The following is a 23,703-nucleotide window of genomic DNA, read 5'->3' as shown; positions in this document are numbered from 1 at the left end:
AGCCGTGGCTGGAGGGAGGGCGACAGGCCGGGCCGCTGGGAGATTCAATTATGTGGGACACGCGGGGCTGTGAGGGCACAGGAGGTTAGGAATTAATGTTAACGCTGTTCTGGTTGAGACTTTTTGTGTTGATAAATAATTCATGAGGCAGTTAGCGCTTTGAGTCTGACAACACGGGAATATATTAATACAGTCGACGCCGCGAAAGGTCAGCCGTGTGCGGTGGGGCTGCGGCCCATCTTTTGTTCTCCTCTGACACGGGCTGGCGGGGGAGCCGCTAACGAGGGACAGGAAGAGGGGGTTTGTGCCGGCCATGGGCACGGAGGAAGACACGGACCTGAGGGACTGGCGAGGCCCCTGAGGCGGGAGCAGAGGGTCCCCGCCGTCCCTTGAGGCTCGGGAGAGGCGACCTGATCGTGAGGTGGGGCTGTTTGCCGTCCCAGGTGTTTGTTGAGCGCTTAGTGCAGGCGGGGGGCGGCCCCAGGCCCTGTGGTCAGGGGATTGGAGGAAGCCCAGGAACCCCCGCTCTCACGGGGGCCATAAGACAGCGGGACGGGGAGAGAACGTGGAGGGGCTGTCGGGCCGGGGTCCAGAGGTGCCACTGAGCACACTGGGGGAGGGCGTTCCACGGGGACACGTGTGTGTGTGTGTGTGTGTGTGTGTGTGTCAGCGTGAGTGTGCAGGCATGCGCGTACGTGCGTTATTACACTCACAGCGTGGCCTGCAGGTAGGGGAGGCAGGGTTAGCAAGGGGCCCTGGACACCTGTGGGGAGAAGGAGCTGCCGGTGGGAACAGAGGGGCCCAGTGCGGGGCGCAGCGGGGTGCACGGGCAGGCAGGTTTGGCCCTGTTGGGGCTCGGACTCCCGAGAGGGACGGGGCCACCCCGGCTATGACGGGAGATGGCGTCCAAGAGCAGGCAGCAGCCGGGGCGCCAGGCCTCGGTCCGTCCAGGCAGCAGTGTCCCCCATGCCGCCACCACCCTGGGGCACCACCCGAGCATCCTCTGCCCTGGTAGGCGATCTCAGACAAGCTGTCCCACGAAACAACACCCAGCTCTCCTCGAGATCTTAGGGAACTGCAACGAGGGAATATTAAAAGTAATTTGTGTTTTTCACAGTGGTGTTGTAGGTTGGCCCCCACTGGGAAACCCAGAATCCCTCAGGAGTGCCATCCCCTTGAGCCCCTGCATCAGGAGCGGGAGGAGGACAGGACAGTTCAGACATCAGCGGTCAGAGCCCAGGTCATGCCTCCGTTCTGTCATCCGTCCATCCGGGCATCCGTCCACCCATGCATTTGTTCCAGGCCTGCGCTGTCTGGGTTCTGTCCAGGGGCAGCAGGTGGGTCATGGGCCAAGCAGTGGAAGAATCAGAATGTTGCCCCGGGTCCTCTTGAGAGTCAGAGGCTTGGGGTCGGGCCTCCCCTCTGACCGGGTGCTGGATCTGCCCGGCGCCCCGTGGCCCGGACTGTCCTCGCTGATGTGGGCTCGTGCAGTTGGCTACTCAGAAGCTGCCGCGTTTCCTGCCTCAGCTCAGACTTGGGGCTCAGGGATGGTCCCAGGCTGCCACCAGGCCCCACGCTTGTCACCTTGGTGACTGCTCCCAGCCAGGTCTCCAAGGAGGCCTGGGAGCAGGAGACAGAACGCCAGCCCACTTGTCTCTCAGGGCCCCAAAGAGCCCACTGCCCGCCGCTGCCCGTGAGGAGGCCTCCAGATGGGAGGCCGCCCGGAGCTCCCCATTGCACCCGAGACGCAGACTCCCTGGGCGGGAACAGCCTGGGGCCCCCTCCCACCGCTCCTGGCTGTGAGGGGCCGCGGGGCTGCCTAGGGGTGCGGCCTAGGGGAAGCAGCCCCGCCCTCGATGACCGCCCTGCTCAGGGAACGCGGCCCCGCCTCCCTCCTCCCACGCGCGCCTGCGCAGCTCCAGCTGCGCGTCTCCGCTAAGTGGGTCTCGCTCACCCTCAGCCCGTGGAGGCCGTCCGCGCTCGGGCTATTAGGCTGCAGTAACTTAATTGCTCGTTAATTGGGTAATTAGTGCTTTGTTTTGCTTTAAAGCCTAAATACTCATAAAAGTGAATTAGCTGAGTAAACAAGAATGGGATTTTCAGGGTCCCCATCCAGCTATCGTGCATAATTAATCAGGCTCGCTGTGACTTTCTGGGCCAGAGTGGCCCGGAGCCCTTTGCAGGGTGATACTGCGTGATACCCAGCCCTGTCCCAGCTGCCATGAGGGCGTCCCCGGCTTGGGGTCCTGACCAGAGGGGTCAGATGGAGACCATGGGTTCCAGAGCCCCCTCACCCACTCGCCTACTCTGCCTCAGTTTCCCCATCTGTACGCAGGTGGGTCTGTGGTGGCGCCTGAGTTGTACAGAAGTGACCCCAGTGAGCAAATGTGCCGTCAGCCTCACCCCCCACACCGTCCCAGGCCTCCCGCTGCTGGGATGCAGGGACGCCTCTGTCCTGCCTGCCCTGCCGGCCCAGCGGACCCCCAGGTCCTAGTGCTTGGCTCCTGCCTCTGGGCCACACGACTGCAAGCAAGTCCCTTTAGCTCCTGAGCCTCCACTTTCTTGTCCATGTAATGGGCTAATACCACGGCGAGCACTGGTTGGACAGCTCCCGCCTTGTGTCGTGTGACCCACACTTGCGGTGCCGTTCAGCACTTGAGACGGTCACCCAGCTGGTCCTGTGGCCGCCCCGGAGGAGACTGCGGCCCCCACCCCACTCCTGGCACCCTTGCCTGCCCATGGGGTCCCGAGGCATGGCCCTGCATTGGTGGTTCTCACTCACGTGACCGGGGCGCCCCAGCCCCAGCGCCCAGCCTGTCCACGGCCCCTTGTTTAGCTTGCCCTGCTTACTGGGCGTGCTTTCTGAACCCCCGTGGAGTGCGTGCAGCACGATGGAAGGGAGCACCCTCGTGTCCTTCTCCAGGAGGAGGGACACCCACGCAGGCGGAAAGGCAGCCGCTCCCTCCCCCAGGTTCTTCAGAAGCAGTGCCAGCAGGCACGGTGAGACCCGCGAGGGGCTACGGGAGGGTGAGAGCCCTAAGCACAGACGAGCTGTCGGCACGGCCACACGCCCGGGGACAGGCGGCTCTGTCAGGTCCCCTGGGTGCACACGTGGCGTGCGGTGGGACACCCGTTGGACAGGATGCCCAGGCGCTCACTTGACAGAGGCCCAGAGCACACCCTGACACGCGTCGCAACATGCACACGCACGCGTGAGCCATGATGGCACGCCCAGGGAAAACGACCACAGCAAGGATTCCTCGGGTGTCCCCAGGGCACACGGAAAGTGCATGGACACACCTCAGGGCGCATGGGTCCGGTCCAGGTGGGGTCAGCACTAACTGTCCAGCAGCTCAGACAGTCTGAGTTTCTGCCTCCACGCTCAAGTGAGCGGCATAGAATGTTCCGTTGCCTTCCACCCCCACGTAGACCATGGACCCTGCTGATTTTTCTGGTTTGCAGCTGCTTGGGCCTTTGTGAGCAACAGTGCCCTTCCGGAGTGAGTCCCAGACTGGTGAGAAGTAAGGTTCTCCTTTGCCCCCGGGGCAGCTCTGCCAGCTGGACCTCCAGAGGCGGTACCCCAGACTGTGGACCACACCACACGCCTCCTGCTTCGCAGGGTAGAGTGGGGCACCGAGTGGGAAGCTGGAGCGGGGAGGACTTCCAGCATCCTCATCCAGGACAGGGCCCAGGACAGCCTCTGGGCCCCACGTGAGCAGGAGGGACCCTGCCCCGGCTCCCTGCCTCTCTCCTCTCCACTCCCCGTGGGCACCTCTGGGCCAGGCCCAGGTGCTAGAGCAGCTGATGGGAGCCGTGGGCTCAGCGTCAAGTTTCCCCGCCCATGAATTTTTCATGCCTTTGTTTGAGAAATGGAAGGCCAGCGGCCTTCCCCTAAGCTCCGCCGTGAAGCGGTAATTACGTTCGCACTGAGACGAGAAAAAGGCACATTTCTGTTGCTGTCGAATGACCGTGTTGATTTGCGTCTCCCAATGCTGGAGGGTGACAAGCAGCCCCACCCGAGCAAGCGGCTGCCCGGGTTTCTGGAAGAAAGGCCTGGTGATGGAGGCCAAGTTCTCCAGACCTCCTGAGCGGGTGCTCGTAGGGGAGCAGGGCACTGTCAGGTGAGAGGTGTCTGTGCCCAGACCCTCTGGGGGGCTAGACGCATCCAAGGGCTGTTCGGGTGATGTGAGGGAAGAGGCTGACGCGGATGATAGCGATGGCAAAGACGGTGACGGTGACGGTGGTGACGATGCGACGATGGTGGTGATGGTGATGAAGATACCATCGTGCTGTATGTCCTGCTGGCCTCGTACCCAGCACTGTTCTAGTGCTTTGCGCGGATTCACTCACGGAACCTGCGCAACAGCCCTGTAGGTGCGCTGTTGTCTGTGTTTTGCAGAAGCACAGACTGAGGCACAGAGAGGTCAAGGGACTTGCCCAGGCCTGCACAGCATGGGTGGTGGCACAGCGTCCCAGTGGGCGTCTGCTCCGGAGCCCGTGTTGTGGCCTCCCGGCCACAGCCGGCACGTCTCCTCGGGGCCTGGAGTCTGTCCTGTGCTCCGTGGACTCCCCGCCTGGACCCCCACCCACGCCGGGGCCACCTGGCCCAACCCTGTGAAGGTCACCTCGTTCAGGCGGCCCCTGTAAGACGGATGTGGCTCTTTTTCCCCTCCTTGCCCTGATTAATTGCCTCATTCGGTTCCGACTCTATTGCAGTTAAACATTAATTCAGTAGGACTTAATAACGCGAATTCATCTACGACGTGGCCTGTGCTGGCTGACAGGGGTGTGCGTGCTGTTTGGTTAATCACAGGATCCGTGCACTCGCCGCAACGCACCCTCACCCCGCCTTGATTGTCGGGCCATTAAGCTCTCATCGCGACACCTGAAGCCGTGGGGAGAGGTGTGAGGCAGCCCGGCCTGGGGGGTTCCGGGCGCCCCAGCGCGGTCTGGCCGCACACGAGGCCCAGCCCTCCCGGCAGGGTGAAGGGACCGCGGTGTCCAGCCCAAGGGCTTGGTGCCACTAACGGAGCAGGAAGAGGCCCGGCGGGGGGCCTCCCACAGCTCTGCCGGCAGCTTGGCTCTTCTGCGCCAGCTGTGCACGGGCCCCCTTCCAGGGCCCCCTCCCACAGGCCACGACCCTCTGGCCCCCACCCCTTCTCTGCCAGCACAGAGACCCTGGCCTTCCCTGTCTCTAGGCCAGGGCTCCCACAGCAGAGTTCAGTCCCAGCTCACTGGGACTGCACAGTGACACGCCACGTGTTCTGGAATGTTCCAGCCCCTCCTCGCCTTCCCATATGCCTCCTGAGTTTCAGCCCCTCTCCCCTCTCCCCACCCCCGGACCCGGCCACGCAGGATTGCCCTGGCCTCTAGTAGCCATGCGGCCAGCACCCTGTGGGCCCACCGGTCCCTTCTGTGAAAGGACCTCCCCCCGATTCTGGGGGTCGGGGGGCCTCTGTCCAGGCCCTGCGGGGGGGAGGGGGGGTCCGTGGGGCTGAGGGTGGGAAGCTCGTGGCCTCAGAAGATCCCCCCCAACGTGCCCAGCCCCCAGGGTCACTTTCGGCTGCAGCGAGTGGCACACGTGCGCAACTCTGTGAGCTTTGTCGTGGAGCGCACCCCTGCCCTCACCCCGGCCCCCCCCCCTGCACTAACCAAGTGGAGGGCACCGCGCGAGCAGTGCGTACCCCTGACTCCCTCCCACCCTCCTGCGTGGGCCCCGGAGATTTCTCTTCAGCGGGATAATTCATCCGACGGGACGTGTCGTAATTGCAGTTGCTGGAAAGGGATTATTTTTCTTTACGTTCTTGCAGGGGGGCATTGCTGTGGTTTCTAGAGGAGCAGTCTTTCTTTTTAAAGCTCTGCGCACTGAAAACGGAAAACAAAGATTTGTTCGCATGATTGCCAGCCTTCCTTTAAAGCAGCCGAGCTGATACGTGGCGTGGTTTATGCCCAGTCTGCGGCGGCTCTCCCGCAGGCGGTGCTGTGGCCACGGCCTGTCCTGACCCCCTTGTCTGTCCCAGGGGTCCGGGCCCGCTAGCCCCTCGCCCTCCCTGCCGCCCCTTCAAGCCGGGCCAGGCTCCCGTGTCCTTGCCCAGAGGGCACCCTCGATCCCTTCCCCGGGCCCCCACCCCCACCCGTGGGCCTCGTGAAGCGTGTGGGGTGTGGCCTGTGCCTGCCGCCCAGGAGACCAAGCTCTTCCCGCCTGGAGACCAGCATGTGGGAGGAGGCCTGAGGGGGTCGCAGGGTAGCAGCTCTGTCCCAGGACGGGGGTGATGCTGCTCCAGGTGTGGCCGGGGTGAGGAGGGGGCTGCACGGCTCACTCTGGGCCCCAGGGTCTGCCTGGCCGGCCCCACAGAGCCCTTGACCGAGGCCCCCTCTCCCCACAAGCCCCCCCCGCCCCGCCCTGCCCAGGGGTGCTGCGGGGCTCTGACTCTCCTCTGTCTCTCTCCCCGCAGTGTGACAGCGAGAGTGAAGGGGACGACAAGGTAAGCCCCCCCCCCCACCTCCTCCTGAGACCTCCACCCACAGGGGTGCAGAGGACAAGGGGCCCCGCCACAGGCTCCACCAGGGCTCCCTGGGATGGAGACCGCCAGGGGCAGAGCAGGGTGGGAGGGCAGCTTTCCAGGCTGGGGGCTGTAAACGTCACCAGAAAATAGAGACTTCCGTTAATAGCAGCGTGCTAGCACCTCATAATTACCCTCCTTTTCAGGAACAATGAAATTCCCATTAACTCAGGATTTATGCAGCTGGAGAAACCACAGCGCAGGCCTCCTTAGGGCCCTCGGTCCTGGTCATCTACCGGCCCTGGGGTGTTTTGTGGGGAGCAGGGAAAGAGGTCGCCCAGAGCCCTGAGCTCAGCAGCTGGGCGCCTTATGGGCAGAGATGCCCCCCCGGCCCCCGCCGGCCCAGGCTCCTACGCTCACTGTGGGCCTCTCCCCCAGCCCAGGGAGAGGGGGAGGGCACCGAGCCTCCCTGACGGATACCCGGGGACACTGAGGCAGAGGGAGGGTAAGGGTCACACGCCTGGACCCCAGGCAGGCCGGGTGCATAGTCCTCTCGGACACGTGAACGGCCCACCTGGGAAGAGTCGTAGCTGGTGATGAGGCTGCAGGTGATGGCCGTGCACCAGGCTGCAGCAAGGGGCTGACCAGGCCACGGGGACGGTGCGATCAAGCGCTGTTTTCGGGAGATGGGCCGAAGGGTCCCCCTGAACACCGGCTCTGAGGCAAGTTTTATGACACGGGGTAAAGTCCCACGGGACATCTGTGTGCTGTGTGACCTTGGTTCCCGCTTACCTGGTGTGTCCCCGCCTGTCCTGGGGGGACAGCCAGACGGCCCCTCTCGGGAGACAAATACGTGAGCAAGTGTGCAAAGGACTGGAAAGCCGCACATCCGAGGCAAGTCAGCCTGGAGGTCCCACGTGGGCTTGTCCCTGCGGTCTGGATGGTTTGGGGAAGGTGGCCGGAGGCCGGGCGGCTGGGAAAGAACGCCATCGCCATCGGGGTCCCCTGAGGCACTTCCGTGGCTGTCATGGGCCCCGGGATGGGCGTGCGTCCACGGGAACAGTCGTTCCGAGATCTCCTGAGTGAGTTAGATTACGCGCCTGGGCCACCGCGTCGCCCTCGGCCTGTCCTTGATCTAAAAACACCTTGCAGGCAGCTCTCTCTGAGGCCAGGGCCTGCTCGAGGGGGTTCCAGAGGCCGCCGGCCGCCGCCATTAGGACCCCGGCCTGTTTCCACAGGAGAAACTGAACCGCTACCCCCACGCTGGTTCCTTCCATCTGTCCAAGCCCTGACGCTGCTGCGGTTGGTACCCCGCCACCTAGAACCGCTGCCTCCTTCCCTCCGGCAGCACAGGGCCGACCCTGGCCCCCTAGGGGCCTCCAGAGCTCGGCCTGGCCCCTTGGTCGCGCCCGGTCCTGCCTGTTCTCTGCTTGTGAGTCCAGCCCTGCTACAAGAGGTGGAGACCGCGCCCCAGGAACGAGAGGTCACTGCTGACGTGGCCGTCAGTGCCCTGGAGCGGGTGGCAGGCCACGGCCGAGGGTAGCAGGAGGCCGGAGCTTTGGCCTCCTCCGCACTCACATCCAACAGGGAGCCCACAGGCCGGTCCCGGCCGGGGAACGGGGGAGAGCAGGTGCGGGGTGGGCAGTGGGGTGCACCGCGGACGGGTGCGGGGCAGGGCCTGGAGCTGAGGGTTCTCGTCTTCCTGCGGATCCCCTCGTAAACTGCTGCCCTAGAGGGTGTTAGGACGGCCAGAGTCTGGGTTCCAGGGCCCCCTGCCTGGAGGGGCTGGCTGGGGTCTGTGTTGGGGCCCATGTCTCTGCCGTGTGAGGTGTGGTCACTTGGCCCAGACCCGCCTCGGGCTGTGACTGGGGCCCGTAGCTGCGGGTCCTGGGAAGGAAGGGGGATGGTGGCCATGGGCAGGGCCAGCCTCCCCCACCGCTGTGTGCTGGGCCCCAGCCATGGCCGTGGTCTGCACGGGTGATGTGACCACACATCCCGCCCTAGCGTGTGACGGCCTCTGGCTCCATCGCAGGTCAGGTGGCAGGCCATGCCTCCCCTTGTCCCCAGCTTCGGGGAGGCTGGGGCCAGAGGAGGAAGCAGGGCCGCCCCCTCCCCCACTTCCCCACCCCCGTCTCCCGCCCCATCATCCCTGCCCGCACCAGGGTCATAGAGACACCTGTCTTGGGCCACGGCAAGCTCTGAGTCAGTTAAGTCAGAGTGAGCGAGCCACCGTGTTTCAGCAAGCCCTCGGCTGGAGAGCCCGGGAAAGGGCTCAGGTTGGTCCCTGGTCACCCGGGTTCGCCGCTCCCATGAGTGTCTGCATCGTCTGTGACAGTAGGCCGCGTCCCTGCGCAGCTTGGGAGGGAGGCCCAAGCCGGGGCCGAGACTCCACGCAGCCGACCCTGGTTCTGCACAGGCTGGGTGGGTGAGGGCCCGGACGGGGCCCTAAAGCTTCAGGATTGCTTCTCAGAGAGGCTGCCTGGATCGAGGCCTCCCCGAGGAACGGTTCGCCACCCACCGCCGATGCGTGTCTGCATCTCTGCCTCTCTGCCCCTGGGGTGGGCCGTGCCTGGTGGACCGGCACCGGTCGGGCCACTGTACCTGTGCTGCAGAGGTCCAGCCCCGCCTCCCCCCGCCCTCACTGCCTCGCATCTGGACAGAGCACAGGCCCTTTGGTCCCCTCCCAAGTCTGCCCTCATCCGACGCAGAGACCCATACTGCCCGCACACCGGGACCTCCCGGCCCTCAGTCCTGGCGCTCAAGGAGCACATGCCAGCTCAGCCACACGGCCCACGTTGGTTAGGGCCCGCGTGTGGCTGCCGTAGTGGAAACGGGAGTGAACAGTGATTTGATAGAGGACTTGGTCTCTCTCAGCTGAAAGTGCAGGCTGGGCTGTCCGTGCTCAGCAGGCTGCTGCCTGTCGGCCCGGCCAGACTTCACATACGGCTTTCCCCCGCTCACAGTGACCCCTTGCCCGTGAAGGCCGCGGTGCCACGTCTCCCGCAGCTCACCTCCCACCGCACCGATCGCCTCCTGCGTGGTGAGGCGGGGAATGTTGGTGCAGAATGTCCGGTGGGGCTGGAGCAGAGGGAGAGAGAGAGGGAGAGTGCGTGAGTTCACACGGGCCCCTTGTGTAGATCATAGTGGGAAGCTGAGGGGGAACCACTGTCCCAAGAGGCCCCTGTCCCTCCGGGCTGCACGGGGATACCGTGCCCGGTGGGTGTTGCCTGCGGCGCAGACCCCTTAGTTTCCCCCACGGCAAGGACACCCCCTTACTCAAAACCGCTTGGTTCTGGAGTTTAGGGGGGTGAGTAGTGAGTTCGGATAGCAAGAGAGACCCGACTTCCTTCTGCCTTCCTTTGCTGACCCAGGCTGGGTTTCTGGGTGACGGGTAACTTCCTCCCAGCCCATCAAGAGGCAGGTGCAGCTCAGAGGGTGTGGTGCACTCTCCTCCCCCACCCACCCCCTGGTCCAGCTCACCTGCACACTCAGCTCCTCCCCCCCCACCGCCCCCCATCCAGCTCACCTGCCAGAGGAGCCAGAGAAGGGCCTCTGCCCTCTGCAGCCCCGACCTGTCTCCAGGCGCACGGCAGGGTGAGGTCGTTCGCCCCTTCCAGGAGGAGCTGGTCAGGGGAGGAAGGTCAGGTGTCCCCACAGTATTTCTGGAAGGGCAGAGCCCTGATCTTATAGGACTGTAAGAGCACGGGAGTGAGAGGCAGAGCCATCCACCTGGGGCTGGCACGGGGTGCCTCCCAGACACTCGCTCAGCCCCGGGGCACTCGTGTACCACACAGCGTTGGAACGGGCTCCACTTGTCGCTCTGCTTGCTGTGTGGCGGGCAGAAGACGCCGACGCGGCTCTGGGGCTGGGGCGGGGGGGGGGGGTGCTGCATGTGCAGTCTGGGCAGGAGGGCGACAGTGTGCGGCTCGGGCCCTGGATCTGTCCGCGCTGGCAGGATGCGCGCACTGGGCCCGGGAAAGCATGGCCGGTGGGCAGCACCCAGGGAGGTCACCCCCCGGACGGGGCAGCGAGCGGGCCAGCCTCCCTCTCTGCCAGCCTGTTTGCTCCTCCTAGACCTGCCAGGGTCTGAGGTCAGATGCACCCGCGCCTTCTGTCGGCCCCGCCGCCCCTCCCTCACTGGTCCCCTGGGCTGCTGCCAACCCATCCCCCGCTTCACCCCTGGCCTTGGGCTCTGTGTCCGCCCAACAGCATCCCTGGAGGAAGGCCTCCCCGTCGCCTCCCCCTGCGGGTGGCCACCCCCAACCCTCCCCGTCGCCTCCCCCTGCGGGTGGCCACCCCCACCCCTCCCCATTGCCTCCCCCTGCGGGTGGCCACCCCCACCCCTCCTGACAGGCCAGGCTCTGCCCCCGAGCACCCCATCCCGGCCCTACTGCGGGCGCTGGCTGCTGGCAGGGAAGGCAGCCTGGGCTGCCAGATGGCCCCTCCGCAAGGCTGTGGGTGGTGTCTAACCGCTTTTTTATTGGAAAAGTATGGGGTGAAAAATTGCGTGGGGCTCACTAGGCAGCCTCCTGGGCCTGGACTGGCTGCCGTCTGCCCAAGTGGCCCCACCAGGTGGCCGAGGCCGCGCGCGCTCCCCCTCGTAGGCAGGCTGTCTGTCTGGCCTGCCAGATCCCCTGTGAGGACACACCCCCAGCGCCAGGCTCTGCCTGCTCCTGAGCAGCTGGCCAGCCGGTGGGGGCAGGGGTCGTCTGTGGCCACCGGCACCTGTATGGCCGGCCCGCACCCTCCGGGCTTCACTTCCTCTCTGCTAAGTGGGGGTCACAGGGGTGCCTGTGGTCTGGGGTGGACGCAAGCGTTCCAGGCATAGGTGCGAGCATCTGGCCCGTACACAGCACGTTGGGGGCTGCCCCAAATGAGCCAAGCGGGCATCTGTGCCCCTGGGTCAGCCTCGCTCCTTGTGTGCTGTCTGCAGGGAGCACACGCTCTGGACCAGGCTCCTCTGTGCCTGACTGGGGTCCTCTCTGAACCTCTGCTTTATCTCTGCAATGAGGCTCACAGAGTCCACCTCCCGGGCCCCCGTGAACTGCAAGGAGAGGGCGCCGTGGACCAAATAGCGGAGCCCCTGCCCTCCGGCCCGTAACCAGAAGGATCCTGGGAGGAGGAGGGCCCGTGCTCAGACCAGCACCCGCTTGTGTCCTGGGATCACCCCCCTCTGGTGGGGGCGGGGACGGGGGCGCTTGTACTTGCCCCCCAGGCCAGCTGCCTCCCGAATTAGCACCTGCAGCCCCTCTTGCAGGAAGCCTCCTGGCCCTCAGAGCTCCCTGCTTCCCCACGTGGCTCTCCTAGACCCGCTCCCGCGAACACCTGCCCAGGAGTCCGTAGGAGGCCCTCCTGTCCCCCTCACCTGCCGTCCTGCCTCCCGGCCAGCTGCCGTGGGGATGACGGTGCAGGGAGCCTGTGCTCCCCTGCACCCCATGTGGGTGCTGGGAATGGCGTGGTGGTGGGGGCGGGGGCAGTGAAGCCAACCCCCACTCTGAGCTGTGCCCACAGTGTCTTTCCTGGGTCTGTCCAAGGCAGGGTCTTGGGCTGTTTGCTTACTGAGGGTCCAGGCAGGCACTGGGTGTGGCATGTAGGTCCCAGCAAGGACCATCAGCTCACCTGGCCCCAGATAACCCTCTGTTACCCGTTCTGAGTAGGGCATCTGAGGGACAGAAAGCCTCAGTGATATGCCCCAGGTCCCCCAGAGTGAGGATCCACCAGGACTGGAGGCCCCCCCGGGATGGTCAGGCCATGGTGTCCTGGCAGAGGTGGTGTGGCCTGGGCTCTGGCTGCAGGGTGGGGGTCACCTTAGCACCTGCTGTGACACCTTGTCACAAACTCAGTGGCTTCAGACAGCTCAAGCTTTATAGTTGTGGAGGTGGCGAGTGTGAAATGGGTTTCACAAGGCCAGAACGGAAGCGTCAGCCTAGGCGGCTCCTTCTGGAGGCTCCAGGGAGCACACGATTCCTTTCCAGCCGTGTGGCCTCCCCGCCGGCTCCTCACATCAGGTCTCCACCTCTGTTGTCACGTCTTCTCGGATCTGACCCTCCTCCCCCTCCTCCTCTTCCTCCCTCTTGTAAGGACCCTTGTGACCAGGTTGGGTTCGCCAGGGTCCTCCAGGCTTGCGTCCTCCTTAACCCAGTGTGTAAAGCCCTGTGGCCTTGTAGGGTGACCGACGACATGTTCACAGGCTCCGAGGATTAGGACACGGGTGTCATAGAGACCGCCGCTCTCCTACTACTGCTGGGGTACGATGCCCAGGTCTCAGGCCATAGCACAGGGTGGACAGTGCTTTTACGACCAGGGGCCCAGAAGAAGCAGGGCAGGGTGAGGGAGGTGAGGGAGACCAGGATGCCTTGGGTTGCGAGTGACAAACACTCACCTCACGGGAGCCTGAGTGACACAGGGTCTGGGGGAAACAGGCTGGGGAAGAGGACGGGTTTCCCCTGCAGCCAGATGATGCCTCAGGGCCCCGCTGGTCTGGGACAGCCGCCCTGGGCCGCCCCACCGGGGCCAGCCTGGCCCCAGCGCTAGGGAGCACGCCCCCACAGCCCTGCTGGGCCCCTCCGTGGGTGCACACACGGCCCCGGCTGGAGCCGGCAGGACACAGCAGATGTGGAGCCACTCTCCGGGGACAGAAAGTGGGGGCGAGCACTGACCCCGGGACCCACGGCGTTCAGCAGAGAGCAGAGGTACTGAGGTCACACAGCTTGCGTGCAGAGCCGGCCTGGAACCTGTCCCCTTCCAACTCAGTGGAGTGACAGGCCCAGATGGTGGGGGCTGTGTGTCCCTCTGTCCCTTCCAGAACTAGCTAAGCAGGACGTGGAGGTGTGGGGCCTGGGGCACCCCCCCCACGTCCCCCCGCCCCGGGGGTCATACCGGGCCTGCCTGGGGTGGGGGGCCGAGAGAGGGGCCATCTGTCTGTTTGGCCGCTGCCCCTGTGGGTCTGCTCCCCTCTGTGCCCAGAGGGATCATAGTCCCTCCACACCCCATCTGCCCCACTGACCTCACGGGCCTGGTGAAGGCTTTAGGGTGGGTGGTGCTCACCTCCAGGACAGGTGGGGGCACGGTGGGAACCCCAGGGTCTTTCCGAGCAGGTGTGGCTGGGCGCAAGTCAGCCGGCCGGGCGCTAGAAGAGGCAGTGAGAGCTTGCAGACCAAGGGGTAGATGAGGCAGGGGTTAGCGGGGGGTCAAGCCCCGCGCCTGCTGGGGCCTCGGGTGGTCGGAGCTCCCACGCCCACCCTGGCCCCACCACAGTCCTCTGCCCCTTGGGGGCCCCCCAGCCCCACCCCCCCGGGGGCCTGTAGCCCCCTAACCCCAGAGGGGAAGGCCTGAAGAGCCAAGCCTCCCTGCCATCTGGTGACAAGGGCAGTGGCCAGTGCAGGAGTGGGGGGGGGGGGCAGTGAACAGCCCCTCTCCCACGGGTCTGGGGCCAGAAGTCCAGAATCCAGGTGTGGGCAGGGCATGTGCGCCCTCGGGGCTCCAGGGGAGGGTCCCTCCTGCCTCCTCCGGCCTGGGGGGGGTCTCCGCTCCACCCTCCCGTCTCTGCCTCTGTCGTCACATGGCTTCTCCTTGTCTCTCCTCTTGGAGGGACAGAGTCCTTGGATTTAGGGCCGCCCTGATCCAGATTTCATCTCGATACCCTTATGTTAATCACCCCTGCAGAGACCCTGATGCCACCGTGGTCACATTCTGAGGCTCTGGGTGGGCGTATCGTATGGGGCCACTGTCCAGCCAGTGCAGCGGGCTGCCCCGTCCCTCGCATCCACCTCCTGAACAGCACAAGCCACAGAGCTGCCACGGCCACGGTGTTTGGACGGTGGACGGCCCAGGCCCCCTGCGCCCAGGCCGGGCACCTTCAGAGCCTTGTGGCTCCGGGCAGCGTCCCGGAGGCCGTTCTCCCGGTGCTGGCAGGCCCTCCATGGGCTTCCGAGGGGGTTGTCTCGGTTCTTTGAAACGCCGTGTCGCTGGCACCGTCTGGACTCCCCCATGGCTGTAGGCACTGGACTGGTAGCTCCCGGTCAGTAAGGAGGCAGAGCTCGCTGTTTGAGCGGGGTCTGATTTCAGCCTCTGTCAGCCCGTCGGTGAGATTTGTGGGCCTTTCTCTTCCAACGCCGGACGCCACCCCCGCCCCCAGCGGGGTCTGCCGGTCCTCCCCCAGGGGTTCTCCCGTGCTAGGCCACACTCCCAACGTGGCCAGGACGACCAGGGAGGGAGGAGAGGGCACTCAGGCCTGGCCAGCCTGTCCCCCTCCCTGAGACCCCCCCGGCCAGGGCCCTGTCCTTGGTCTCCCTGTCACGGGCCCCATGCCTTTTTATCTGCAGCCTCAGCAGCCACTTACCCCCAGGACGTGGCCTGCGGGGGGGGGGGGGGGGAGGGGTGGTGGTGGCTGTCACCTGCACGGGGCTGATGTGGCTCCCAGTGCCCCCTCCAGGAACTCCCGTGACGACTCCTATCCTGGAGCTGCCTTGGAGCTGCCTGTGACGACAGCTGCTGGTGTGATGCTGCTTGTTGAACCCCGGGTGAGCCCTGAGGGGGTTACGTCTGATTAGGTCTGGCCACCGCCTCCCTGTCACCTGCCGCTCTGTTTCCTTCTAGGTTCCCCCCCCCGTCAGACCTTTCATGTCGCAGCTGCCTTCCTTCCTAAACCCAGACCTGCCCTGGGTTCTCAGGCCACTTGTACCTCCAGGCTGGAGTGGGTGGGGGTGGGGGCTCTCAAGAATAACCAGTGCCGGAGGCGGCCTGGGGGGCGATGTTTGAAAGGAAGACCACATTTTATAGGAAGACAGGCTTCTCCTGGGGCCTGGTGCCTGGGGCTGTGCTGGGCAGGCCGGACAGAGGAGCAGGGGCCTTGTTGAGACCTCAGCAGCGGCCGGATGGCCAGACCCCGGGGCTCCCCCTCAGCGCATCTCCCGGCTCTCCTGCCAGTGCCTGAACTGGCTCCACAGTGCCACGTGGTCCCCACCTGCCCTCTGCACCCCCACTGACTCCACCAGCGGTAAGGTGTCCAGCCACCTGGGTCCCTCCGCTGTAGGAGGCACAAGGGTAGAACACACCTCTGGGGGCCCCGAGGGTTCGTGCTCAGACTGCGAGGAGTACCCGACTTGGCGTATGTCTGCCCCCAGGAGGGTGGGGCCTGTCCAGGGTCCCGAGGAAATGACGGAGCCGGGACTCCACGCAGGCCTGTGTGCGCTGTCGTCCCCTCCCCCTCCTGCTTCCACGCAGGCCTCTCTGGGCCTCGGCAGCAAGCCCCTGGTGGACAAGAGTGACGGCAGGGCAGGGCCCCATGCAGGCCCCTGGCCAACCTCGCCCCACGGAGGTCCACGCTTCTGTCACCACTGCCACCTGTCACCTCTGATGGAACAGCCCCGTCACCACCCACTCCCTTTGGCCGCCATACCACCTGGCTTGTCACAGCAGCTCCCAGCTGGGCTCCTTGCTCCCCCCGTCCCCCTCTCCCCCGCTAAAACCTGGAACCACTTCTCTTGCTCCCTCAAGGCCCTGCCAGGTTGTTCATGCCTCAGGACCTTAGTACTGGCTGTTAGCTGCCCTAGAAGAGCTCTTCCCCAGGGTTCCCCTCAGCTTGGTCCCCCGCATCTCTGCTCAGAGGCCCCTGATTGCAGGGGCTTCCCTGACAGCCACTCGGAGGAGGACACCCATCTATCTCCCCGCCCCATTTGCCCTTCCTGCCCACCCTGCGTGCATCGTCTTGCCTGTTTCCCTGAGCGTTGCCGGCTGCTCCCACTAGGCTGTAAGCAGGACCCAGGCCTGCCGATGGGCATTTGCATGCAGACTTGCGGGGGGCACCAGCTCTCTGTGGCCCAAGGGCCCGTCTTTCTGCATTCCATCCCCTCATCGGGGTCTCGGTCGCAAACCTAAGGGTTTCCTGTGGCTGCAGGGACAAGCTACCTGCATTTGGGGGCTGAGCTCCCCACAGACTGGTTATCTCACACTTCTGGAAACCAGAACTCCAACACACATCACGGGGTTAAGTCAAGGTGTGGCTGGGCTTGTCCCTCAGGCTCCAGGGGAGGATCCCTTCCCTGCCTCTTCTGGCCGCAGATGGCACCCACACTCCCGGCTCCTGGCCCTGCCTCAGTCTTCACAGCTACTGGGGTGGCATCTTCCCATCTCCCTCCACTTGTAAGGACCCTGTGATTACACTACCACCCCCAAATCATCTGCCCATCTCAAGGTCAGCTGGTTAGCAACCTTAATTCCACCCTGTCACGTGGGTACCTATTCACAGATTCATGGGGTTAGGGCGTGACGTCTCTCAGGGCTCTTTAGCTGCTGAACACGGAGAGGCAAATTGGGACACTCCACTGCCAGAGGCCTTGGAGCCAGGGCCGTGCGGGAGCCCATAACCCTCTGGGGCACGGTGTGGCAGGTGAGAGGCACACGAGCCCACAGACACCCACCTGGGAGGCAGAGCCCCGCCCCTGACTCTCCCACCGGGTCTGGCCTCTGCTGCCTTCCCAGAGGAAAAGAATGTCTTGGCTACACCCATGGAAGGCAGACTGCTGGGGTCCAAACCCCAGCTCTGCCCCCGAACAGCAGCATGACTTCAGGTGGGTCACCTCACGTCTCTACCCCAGTTTTCTCATCAGTAAAATGGGGATGACGGGGCGTCCTTAACGGGTATAGGCATGAGGGCCTGGCGATTTCATAGTTGCAAGGCATTTAGCAGGATGTCTGACCCGCAGCAGCGTTTGCTGTTTTTATGGCAGGAAACAGCAGGACTCTGGGGGAATGGCGTTAATTTGCGGGGAGAAGGGAATACATGTATTTGGTAAATAATTCAAACAGAACAAAAGGACTTAAGGCCCCCACCTGAGTGTCACTGTTAGTCATTTGTTCTGTACCCTTGGAGTTTTCCCGCGCCCTATTTAAATGTGTACGCTGTGGGTATTTAGCCGCTTTCTGAAAAGAAAGCTCAGGCCCAGCGCATAGGATCCTGGAGCTGGTGACCGAGGGTGTCTCCCAGTGGCTACGCGACACTCCCCCTCAATGGACTCAGACGCTGATTCTCACAGCCTGGGCCGGGGGTCCTTGGACGCCCCACCAGAGCTGATCTCCTGGTGCCCCGGAGCGTGTGGGTTTGCGTGGATTCCCTCACAGCGCGCTTTTCGCTCTGGGAAGCTGTACCCCGCCGGTGCGCCCGGGTCAGGGCCCGCACCTACTGGGCGTCGCCAGGGGCGGTGGTTCTGCCTTGATCACAAGGTGGGCTTCCTCCCACCGAGCGGCCAGGCGGCTCCGGCGGCGCGTGCTGCGCAGCAGGCGTTTGCACGTAAAGTAACTGCTTGGATCCTTCCCCACGGTGCATCCCCGTTTCGCAGGATGGTGAAACCGAGCCCCAGGGACGGCGGGGCTCACGTGAGCGGCCGTGCGAGTTGTGTCCTCTTTCCTCGCGGCTCAGTGACTCAGTTTCCCCCTTTGTAAACTGAGCTTAGAAGCCGTGCAGAACTTGCCGCGGGTGGGAGGGGTCGGGCCCATAAAGCGCGCAGCAGAGCGGGCGCGGCGCGCGCCGACCCAGAAGCGGAGAGGGAGCGGCGAGGCTCCGACGGGTCTACGGCCCGGCGCGGGCAGATCCGCGCCTCGGGGCTGGATTAGTCGGGCCTGCCCGCGCCCCGCCCCCGCCCCGCCCCGCCCGCCCGCCCGCCCGCCCGCGCTCTCGCCGCCGCCTGCGCGCCCGCCAGCAGTGCGCCCGCCGCCGCCGCCAACGCCGCCTTCTCCGGCCCGCGCCGCTGCCGACGGCGCCGGGGGCCCAGCGCGCCCCGAGAGCCGCCCGGAGCGCGCCGAGGCGGCGCGGCGGACATGCGCGTCCCCGGCGCGGGCTCCGGCTAGGCAGGGCGCGCCGGGAGAGGGGCCACCTCGACGGGCAGAGGCGGCGGGGGCCCGCGCTCCGCCGCCCGCGTCCATGCCGCCCGGCTCCGGTTCCGGCTCCGGCTCCGGCTCCGGCCTGAGGACTAGCGGCAACTGCCAGCAGAGCGCTTCTGACCCGGGGCGCCCGCGCGGTGAGTGCGCGCTGGTGGCTCGGGGGAGGGATTCTGGACTTCGGGGGCCAGGGACAGGAGAGCGACCGCCCCCTCTAGAGGCGCGGGGGCCCAGGAGGGGCCCTCGGCGCTCTGCCCACCCCGTCTCTCCCGCGAGCCAGGCGCGCGGAGACCCCGTGTCTCTCCGGCGGCGGCCCACGTGGCGGCAGGCGGGCAGGGGGTGCATCCCCGCAGAAGGTCCTGGGCCTTGGCCGGCGGGGGGCTGGTGGGGCCCGCGGCGGAGGCGGGGCCGGGCGTCGTGGGGGACGCGCGCTTTTGTCTGCGCTCCGGCGGGGTCCCGGCCACCCCGGTTCCCGGCGCCCTCCGCGCTCACCTGCCCGGAGTTGGAGTTCTTTGTCTGGGGCGGGGCGCGGCCGGCGGAGGCTGTGCCGCGTGTCTGAGCCGAGGCTGCCCCGCGGGGTCGGGTCCTCGCAGACAAAGCGCGCCGTGACCTCCGCCTGCGGCCGGGATTGTGCACCCAGGGGGAGTTAGTGCCGGGTTTTGACACTCACCCTAACGGGCGTGCCCCCTCCCCCGAGACCCTGAACCTGCAACCCGGAGACCTCCCACCTGTATTGTGGCCCTGAGTGACCCCTTCCTTCCACCCCCACACTGGCTCAGTGCCAGGTTTGGAGAAGATGTGGCTGCCTGGGTCACGTCCCAGTAGATAATCCTTGGGAAGTTATTTGCACGGCTCTGGGGGCTGCCCACCCGCCTGGGGTCGGCTGGCCAGCTCCAGACCCCTCCTCCTGGAAGGGAAGGAACAGAGGGAGTGCGTGCCGGGTGGGATCCGGCAGGAGCGCGCGCCTGTTTGCCTGCCCTGGGAAGGGGGCTGGAACCTGGGCCACGGCCCTGCCGAGGTTGTGAGCGCCCAGCGTGCCTGCCATGTCTGTTTAGAGCCTTCCCAGATGGGCATGGCTGTGCCTGGCCAGATGTCCAGGCCCCTTCCCAGGACCCCTGCAGGGACTCAGTTCCCTCAACTTCCCCAAGCAAACTTTGACTTGGGTCCGTTGTGGCAGTTGGGGGTGTGGGGACCGGATGGACCTAGGACAGTGGCCTCCCTTCCTGCCTCTGCCAGGCTGGCATCCAGGGTTGGGAGTGGTGGGGAAGGCCCTCCCCCCTCCCCCTCTCCTCTGCTCCCCTTGAATTTCCCAGAGCCTGTGCGCCACCTCCTGGCCCTGGGAGTGGGTACTCGAGCGCCAGGCCTTGAACTGAACCTGTGCGGCCTTAAGTGAGCTTGCTCCCCTCCACCCCCCCACCCCCACCCCAGGCTGGGACCCCTGGTCAGCCGGGCCTGTGCTGGCTCTGGGCACCGCGGAGGGGGCGCCGCTGGAGCCTGAAGAGAGCAGGCGGTGCGGCCAGTTGGGTCCCAGATCGGGGAGGGGGCCCGGGGTGAGGTCTCCCACAGCCCTGCAGGGTGTGGTCGGGTGTTGAAGTCTGGGAGTGACTTGTGCTGGCTGACTTGATGATAGAAGGTGCTCGGAGCTTTGTGAGGAATCGGCTTGTGAGCACGTTCCCAAGCCTTGGTAAGGGCCACAGCGGGACGGCTGTCGCTCCAGCACTGCTGTGTGGCCCTACGGGACCTCCTCCTTGGGTCGTGGTGAGGTCCGGCTCAGGACAAATGGGGGTCTTTGGGCAGGCCCTGCATCAGGCACCTGGCCTCACACCTGCACGTGCAGAGGTGGGGCCACACCTGCCATAAAGCGGCCTGGCATGAGCCGCCCTCGCCCTGGTCCCGGGATCCAGGTGGGCTGGGGGCCGGCGCCGCTGGTCTCCTGGGCGGCACTGCCCCCTCCCCACCAGGGCTGACGGCCTGCAGCATCTTGCCCCTACAGCCCCCCAGCTCTGGTGGACTCCGCACCCCCATGGGGACGCCTCACTAGGTAGAATGTGCTGGAAAAAGCACACTGGCAAGGAAACAAACTTGGAAGGAGGTCACGGCTGTGGTGCCCCCCGTGCGTGAGCGCGGCGCGTCCTGCCGGGCTGGCGGTGGGTCAGGAGGTCGCACGCGGCCTCCGTGGTCTGGCGGGCCGGGCAGGAAGGACCCTTCCCAGCACTGCTGGCCGCACCCACCTTCCTCGTCTGGGACTCTGCTGCCTCGGGGGTCCACCTGGCCACCGCGAGCTCCGTGACAGTGCATGGTGTGAGACGTCCTGGTGCAGGGGCCCAGCTCCTGGCGCCCCAGCCTGTGTTGTGGGGGCTGCACTCACCGCTCTCTTTTCTTCCTGGTACCGGGACACGATTATAAAGGGCTAACCTCCTTCCGGTGTGCTCGTGAAGTGTCGCGCCGACACGTTTCCTCTCGCATCTGTGGTTCCGTGTTTCACGTTTACATCCCTGATCAGTCTGGGCGGGGGGCGAAACGGGGTCTCGGCTTCCCCTTTTCCCAAGCAGCAAGCTCCCGTCACACACCGTTCGTTTGAACGACGTGCCCTTTCCCCACAGACTAGCAGCCTCCGGCCTGGGTCCCACATGGGCCTGGGTCTGCTTTGGATTCTCGTCTCTGTTCTGTCCACCAGTGGGCCTATTGTCGGGTCAGTGCCACATCTTGTGACTGTCCGGCACCATAATTTACCTGCCATGAGGTGCTCTTATTTTTTTGAAAAGTTTATTTCTCTTTGGGCGCCCGGGGGGCTCAGTCGGTTGAGCATCCGACTCTTGATTTTGGCTCAGGTCGTGATCTCGCGGTTCGTGAGGTCAGGCCCCGTGTGGGGCTCCAGCAGCACAGAGCCAGCTTGGGATCCTTTCTCTCCCTCTGTCTGCCCCTTCCCCACTTGCACTCTGTCTCTCTCAAAAGAAAAAGAAAAAGAAAGAGGGGCACCTGGGTGGCTCAGTCGGCTGAGCGTCCAACTTTGGCTTGCGGTCCGTGAGTTCAAGCCCCACGTCGGGATCTGTACTGACAGCTCAGAGTCTGGAACCTGCTTCGGATTCTGTGTCTCCCCCTTTCTCTGCCCCTCCCCTGCTCATGCTCTGTCTCTCTCTCAAAAATAAACATTATAAAAAAATTTTTAAAGTTTATTGCTCTTTAAGAGAGAGAGCACGAGTTGGGGAGGGGGCAGAGAGAGAGGGAGGCACAAACCGAAGCAGGCTCCAGGCTCTGAGCTGTCAGCACAGGGCCTGTTGCGGGGCTCAAACCCACACACCGTGAGATCGTGATCTGAGCTGAAGTTGGGTGCGTAACTGATTGAGCCCCGCATGCGCCCCAGAGCACTCCTATTTTAAATGTACAGCTTAATGCACTTTGACAGATACACGTGTTTATGTTTCCACCACCACAGTGAGATAGAGAACGTTTTCATCGGTCCAGAAAGCTCCCTTAGTGGGTTTTTTAATTTTGTGTTTATTACACATAACAAAATTTGGCATCTTCACCATTTTTACGTGCACAGTTCAGAGGCATTAAAAGCACATTCACACTGCTGCGCGGCCTCCGCCACCGTCCACCTCAGGACTCTCGTCACCTTTAAAGCGGACACTGTCTCTCCTAAACGTTAACTCCCCGGCCCGCCCGGCAACCCCGTTACTCCGTGCGGCTCTGACCCCTCGGATAAGCGGGATCTGACGTCCTCTGAGCAGATCCCACGGCGTTCGTGCTGGACTAGCCTGTCTCAGCATCGTGTCGTCAGGGTCCATCCATGTTGCTGCACGTGTCAGAACTGCCTGCCTTTGTAGGGCTGGTTGCACAAATGGAGCACATTCTGTGTGTCCATATATCTGCTGATGGACGCCGGGCCGTTTGTCAGCTGCCGTGAATACTCGTGTGCAAGTATTTGTGAAAGACTCTGCTCTCGGTTTGGGGGAGTACGTATCCAGAAGTGGGATCGCGGTATCCTGTGCTGATTCCGTGTTCCATCTCCCGAGAAGCCTCTGTCCCGTCCTCTACGGTGGCTGCACCTTTTCCTGTCCCCCCCCCCCCAGCAGTGTGCAGGGGTCCTGGTTTCTCTACATGCTCCCCAGCACCAGGTGTTCTCTGGTTGTCATAGCGGCTGGCCTCGTGCCCTCCGGTGTCACCGACGCCTGGCCACACCCACCAACAGCAGCCGGTGGGAGTGTGGCCCAGGGCCTCTGCGCACGCTGGAGAGGCAGTGGTCCTGCAGCCAGGGGGCACGCGGGTTGGGGCGATGGCTGAAGACCTCAAGGTTTCCTTTTGGGCTGATGAAAATGTCCTAAGCCTCACCGAGGGGACAGTGCTGTGAATACACTAAAACCGCTGAATTGTCACCTTTGACAGGTAAATTGTATGGCATGTGAGTTTTAGCTCAGTGAAGCTGTTTTTATCTTAATTTTTAACTCTGAAATCGAGACTCGAGATGAGATCAAGAGGCGGACGTTTAAGCAACTGAGCCACCCAGATGCACCATCGGGGAAGCTTTTTTTTAAAAAAGTCAACTAGTGGGGTGCCTGGCTGGCTTGGTTGAAAGAGCGTGCGACTCTTGGTGATCTCGGGGTTGTGAATTCGAGTCCCACGTTGGGTGTAGAGATTACTTAAAAATAAAATCGTTAGGGGCGCCTGGGTGGCTCAGTCAGTTAAGCATCTGACTCTTGATTTGGGCTCGGGTCACGACCTCACGGTTCGGGAGTTCGAGCCCCACGTCAGGCTCTGTGCTGAATCCTGTTTGGGATTCTTTCTCTCTCCCCTCCCCCGCTCGCTCTCTCTCAAAATAAATAAATCCGTGATTTAAAAAAATAAAATCTGTAAAAAAAATCAAGTAGCAAAAAAAGGTCTAGTCAGGGCAGTCTTAACGGAGCTCCTTCCCATGAGCCGTGGCAAAGGTCTCCACCCAGGACCACGTCCTCACCCCAATATCCTGCAACCCTGCGTGCACGTGGGTGTCTCCCCAGGAGGAGAAGCTCATAGGTGGGGTCCATCAGAAACCACTTGGAGTGGAACGCTCCTCCCTGGACAGCCGATACCTCGTCACAGCCGTGGTCCCCAGACCTGTGACTTGGGCCAAACCGTGACCGCATTTTGTCCCGCGGCCCATTCGGTCCCAGGCTCTGCTCCCTCCTCCAGGCCCAGGCCCGGCGGAGTCATCGGGTCCCTGGGTCTAACACTGCCAAGAGATACCCAAGTCCCAGGTCCCAGCCCCCCACTGGCAGGGCCACCCTGAGCCCCCACATCTCTGCTGAGCAGGGCGTCCTTGGTTCACAGGCGGAGTGACCTA

General features: G+C 64.2%; 1 protein-coding gene across 1 annotated transcript in view; it reads left to right on the top strand.

The window, feature by feature from the left end:
* Positions 1-23,703, top strand: part of FBRSL1 (fibrosin like 1) — a 77,527-nt gene that overhangs the window by 40,348 nt on the left and 13,476 nt on the right. The window contains 1 exon segment of the mRNA XM_042961363.1: positions 6,456-6,485. Within this exon segment, the coding sequence (XP_042817297.1) occupies positions 6,456-6,485 (30 nt within the window).

The sequence above is a fragment of the Panthera tigris genome, chromosome D3 (genome assembly GCF_018350195.1).
Source record: "Panthera tigris isolate Pti1 chromosome D3, P.tigris_Pti1_mat1.1, whole genome shotgun sequence".
Classification (NCBI taxonomy): Eukaryota; Metazoa; Chordata; class Mammalia; order Carnivora; family Felidae; genus Panthera; species Panthera tigris.
This window is presented reverse-complemented; position numbering and strand designations above follow the sequence as displayed.